This window comes from Branchiostoma belcheri, unplaced genomic scaffold (assembly GCF_001625305.1).
Source record: "Branchiostoma belcheri isolate BF01 breed outbred unplaced genomic scaffold, Haploidv18h27 scaffold1, whole genome shotgun sequence".
NCBI lineage: Eukaryota > Metazoa > Chordata > Leptocardii > Amphioxiformes > Branchiostomatidae > Branchiostoma > Branchiostoma belcheri.
Genome location: NW_017802379.1, coordinates 9,138,092 through 9,143,421, shown reverse-complemented (window position 1 = coordinate 9,143,421; position 5,330 = coordinate 9,138,092). Strand labels below are relative to the sequence as shown.

Sequence of the window (5,330 nt, the reverse complement as noted above, 5' to 3'; positions counted from 1 at the left end):
TCCAACGTACTTGCACAATATTTTTCTAATCTAGTCTGTCTTTGAATTTCGTTTTTTTTTTACTACTCCAGCCTTTTTCTGCAAAAACGTAGAGCAGTGTTTGCATGAATGTTGATAATATGAATATCTACATCTTTGTTTGTATGCTTCCATCCAGAGCATTATGCTTTATCCTTATCAAAACATTAATTTCTTTACTTTTATTTCACTGTCAGTTGTGTTATATTGTATGAGAAGTTATGACACTTCATATCCACCATACAAATATTGACAAATACATGTATCGACAATATTTTAGTATGAAAAGATTTCAGTGAAGAAATCTGAACAACTTTCCATATTATTTCTGTAGTCTGTAGAATATTTTAAAAGAAAAGCTGTTGAATTATTAAAATCACCTGTACTAACAATATACAGTGTGTTTTTTGTCGAATTTGATATTAAGGCCATGTTGATTTGATTATATGGTTGACATCCTCTGGAAACCCCAAAACTGATGCGAGCATGCAAATAAAAAAAAGTTTGGCCGAAAAAAAAGTTGCTTTCATTATGAAATGTACATGGTTATATATGAAGGAATAAATGACACAGTATGGTATGACGAATAATCTACTCTTCAAATTCATTTCTTTACATTTTCGTCTTTTTCGTTTGATTTTGGCATTCTACGATATTGGTACTGTTTTCCAATGTTGTTGTTTTTTTGCAACTTAAGGTATATATTTACTCATTTTGCAACTGTTTTGTACGATTTACAGTATGGTTGAAAACTTCTTTTTTTTTTTGGAAACGGCCAAAAATTCATGCGCGCGTGGACGTCATCCATATAATCAAATCAACATGGCCTAACTGTGTATGAGTTATTGTGGAATTTGCATGGAGGGACAACCGACGTTTCTAGAAACTTCGTGTAAAAACGGAGTGCCGTTCATCCCCAGACCTTGCTGTGGCATCTGTGCGTAGCTACAGGATGGAAGGAAATTCATGCCCGTGTTTGACACAAAACCCGTGCCGCCAGACGAAGAAAACGGCACGGAAAAGTTCTGGTTGTTGTTGAAAGCCGTGGATAGAGGATCCAAAGGCTGTGGGGCAGCAAGAAGAGAAGTATCACCACCGGTTGAGTTAGCAAACATACACGTTTCCCTGTTCAACGGCTGGAGGTTCTCCATATTTGGAAGTATCTGTGGGTTCGACCAAGTCGTGAGGGTGGAGGTTGGGGCAGAGTTGTCCGACAGCAAGCGGTCTTCCTCCCGACAAGCTCGCTTGGGGAGAGGGCCGAGGTCTGTATTTCCGCTGAAAGAGTTCTGCATACAACCTGTACGGAATAAATCACAGAATTCTTATATTGTATAATAGAGGGAAAGTTTATAGTTATCATACCACCCCTAGAAATGGAAATAGATCAGTCCGTATTAATCTCGCGAGCTGATTGGTCAAGTGTGTAGCAGACGACATTCCTGTCAGCAACCACCAAAGAGAAAATTCTTCGACAGCTCCACAAAAGTTTGTATAGAAGACGTTATATCCATAAATTCTGCAAACTAAGGAGCGCAATTAATGTGAAAAATACTGACAAATTCGCGGGCTCTCCTGCTAGAGGTGTACTTTTTCGGGAAAGCGGGTAGTTTGCTAAAAATGTGTCGCCGTTCGGACGAAGTTCTCAGCTGAGTTGTCAACAGCAAGTCAAGAAAAGGTTTGTCTTCACAATTATTCTACGCTTCCTAGTATCATGCCAGGTTACTTTTACTTTGTTCGTGACATTTTCAAGCGCTTGTAGTCGTACACATTTAGTTACGTCAAATACTTGTACACTACCGTACGTTGTACGAATTCAACAAATATGCTTTGTTTACATCTTGCCAGTATATCAATTTTGAAATGTTTAGACGGTCATAATTTCCCCCACTTGACAAATACGCTGATATATTTCCTGACAACAACTTATTTTTTTGTCTTTGAATGTCGACTCTTTGTCTACAATAAAAAGTTTTTAGGCGTTATCATTTTTTATTGATAGAACACAAAACAAAGTGGCGGCACACTCAAGCACCAGCACCGCCATCAAACAATAAAAAGAAAAAAACAGACATACATTGGAACATATGTTACTGATAAACATGAAAATAATGGGAATGTGAGAAATGTTTTTATTATTTAGAGTACAAATCCTAGCTCATAATCCTTGCTCCTAGTTATCAATTTCGCACTTTCTAATAAAATGCCTTTTTCGCCATCCCCCGGCGGCAAATGCAATTTCTACAGCTTCTTCACAAGAAATGTTGCCTTTTAACCGGGACGAGGGGCGGTACCGACTTCCGACGAACTTTGGCCCAGTGCTAGCTGAAGTCACACGTACGGAAAACAAGAGAGAGAGAGAAAAAAGATCGAGAGATTCGGTCCAAAATTCCGGTGAGTCAAATTCTTTTAAGTACGTTGGAGAACAGTTTATTTCTTATGAAGAAACGCCATGTTTTACCTGTACTGTTTTCCTGTGCGGTCATCTGGATAGCCGAGCCTAGCGGCACGGTGTTGTACCCGGCTGTCGTCTGCTGGTAGTGGTTGGCGGACAGGGACGGACAGGTGTCCGCCATGTTACTGGAGCAGGCGTAGTTGTTGTTCGGCCTGCCCCGAGGTAGTAAGGACGCTTGTACGGGGTTGCTCCTGGGTATAACTGGGTAGTTGCTGAGTAAAAGAATAATAGAATGTTTTGATTGCAAATTCATGCCCGAGGGTTAATTGCAGGGACAGAAGAAACATTTGGTATAGAAAAAACAGACAATTGGTGCACATAGAAAAAGACAAGAAAATAGTAATAGAGCGCATTGGGGGCACAAGTTTTCACGATCAAATTTGAATGCGAACTAGGCCCCGATGACCTACTCCCCAACCACGGACCAACCTCCTGTCCACTCCAGAATATTTTAAACATTTTAAAAACATTCGGCTGGCGCAGGCGAACAGTACCCAACCTCGCCAAACACCAGCCGACCTTGCTCCCGACCTACTCCCAACCATAGTTCGGCAGTGTTTGGGAATCCATCTTCGGCTATGTATGACAGACTCATGATATAAACGATAGTAACTCCCTTCTTCCTTCCTAAGTCTAACCACCGTATTACGAAGTGACAGATATATGGGTACTATGTGCACTCGACAATGACGGTATCGCACAATGGATGAACAATTGAACTTGGTGGAAGGTATTCGGAGAATTAATGACTGATACAGTACCACGACTCTCCGCGAAAGTTCAAGAATTACAACAAATCCTTTGTCTACCCAGAATACTGTCTTAGCCTGTTCTGCTACAATCCTAAATAGTGACAGAATGTTGTATTTCGTCAGAACATAAACTTAAATGGATAAAAGGATGTTAAACAAGGATCGGGACTATATAAATGTAATTGACTCTAGACTGTTTCGGTATTGAGGATCTTAAATGACCCTTATCGACATAAATGTTCATAACACTCTATTAGAATTGTCCTTGAACAAAGCCCAGAGGTCATCTATAGGTCAGTTTGGTGATTCTAGTCTGTGTGATACTGTCCTATAGAAGTTTTTTTTTATATCTACACACAGTTGTCGGTTCAAATGGGAATACTCAATAAATTTGTCATTTGCTTGCTTTCAATAAAATCACAACAAAAACAGATTACGTAGCAAATTACTTTGTGGGGGAGTGAAGGAGGTCATTTACATTAGTACCATACTTCTCTCATCCGTGACGAGGGGCGTTATCGACTTCCCAGCAACCTTTGACCCATTGCTGACGTCACGCGTAAACAAAACCACGTGATCACACATGTAGCAATCTGGTCAGAAAGGCCGACGAAGGCTGAGGTCCAAAATGTTGGAGAGTAATCATTTTCAAATGGAGAACAGTTAAAAGTTTCTCATGAAAACAGATTTTTCTATCAAGACAAAATCAAGATTCAAACAGAATGTTAGAAAACTCACATGCTTTTCCGCGCTGACCGGCTGAACTCTGTATCGTCCCCGCCTCGGAAGCCCTTCGCGAACGGGTTGTGTTCTATCTTCAACTGTGTGATCTGGAGAGGATGAGATATGGAAGAATGTTTACCCACCACATTCTGTCAATATTTATGTTTACCGAAGGAAAACATATTGTTTTTACTCAGTTTCTTCCTCCTCTTCTGTTTCAAACACTAACCTCTGACCTGGACAATGACATGATTTGTTGACGTCTGTCACCATGGTGACTGGTGTTGGGTTACATAATGTTGCAATTTCATGGTCTGTTCTACTCCTGTCAGTAAATACTAGTAGCACATGTATGTGAATGTGTTTGCATAAGAATTAACAGGGCAGACCATGTCCGAAGGTAAACATTATGCATTTACTTTGTAAATGTTACTTCTCTAGTGTATGACTTAAATTATGTGTAGATTGTACTCTTGGCTTGATGTAATTAGCTGGTAGTCTTATACAATGTTTTGTCTAACATTATACCTGTTACAGTTGTCGTACATAACTTGACTTGACTGCAGCAAAAAATATTCGTAAGAATATGTGTTTTCGTTTGGATCCTTTCCAAACGGTTTCTATTTCTTGGAAGCTTATGTTTATTTAAAGCTGTGTAAGGTTGAACACAACACAATGTCCATGTTGCAACTAAAATTTAAGTTTGATAATGCAATCTGGAAAACGCAAAAGCAATCTTTAACCACTTTAACTTCCGACGCAAGTTTGAGTGCCTTAAGAATGACAAGAGAATGATCAGATGTCGAAACTAAAAATTATTAGGCACAAGGAACAGAACCACCCAGTCAACGTTGATAACCTATCCCTTACAAATCGTTGAAATCGTCGCAACATCTACAACATTACAGCACCAACATTGACACTGAGACTGTTATAAGAAATAATAATAATAGTGGTTTATTTCATTCTGACCGTACGATACAGAAAAGCAGGGTCCCCGAAGGACCCTGAATTGATCTGCCGCATTACATAAGTGTTTAAATACGATTGACTTAAATATTACAAGCAAGTATCAAAACAGTTAAAAACAGCAAATTATTTTAAAATATTTACAATACGTAGGTTACGATCTTAGTCATTCGGTTAAAAACATCATCTATAGTAATAAAAAACATCATCTATAGTAATAAAACTTCTTCTACATGCTGTTATTTAGCAGACTGGTTAAGAATGGGATTGGACTGTTTCTGTACCGCTCTGTGTGTACTGGCAATCGGTCTAGTTGGTTTCTTTGTCTTGTTACCCTACCGCTGACGTCACCTCTGAGTTCGGGCAGCCAACCACGGTACTCTTCTGAGTTGAGCAGTTTCTTAGCAAACTTCAGA

At 39.3% G+C, this 5,330-nt stretch overlaps 1 protein-coding gene across 1 annotated transcript; it reads right to left on the bottom strand.

Moving 5' to 3' along the window:
* Positions 1–796: 796 nt before the first annotated feature.
* On the bottom strand, positions 797–4,076 carry LOC109462168. The gene is made up of 3 exons (XM_019758664.1): positions 3,961–4,076; positions 2,477–2,682; positions 797–1,315 (listed from the first exon to the last, which is right to left on the bottom strand). The coding sequence occupies exons 2-3, from the start codon at positions 2,589–2,591 to the stop codon at positions 861–863; spliced, it is 570 nt and encodes a 189-aa protein (XP_019614223.1). The 5' UTR covers positions 2,592–2,682; positions 3,961–4,076; the 3' UTR covers positions 797–860.
* Between the last annotated feature and the right edge of the window lie 1,254 nt (positions 4,077–5,330).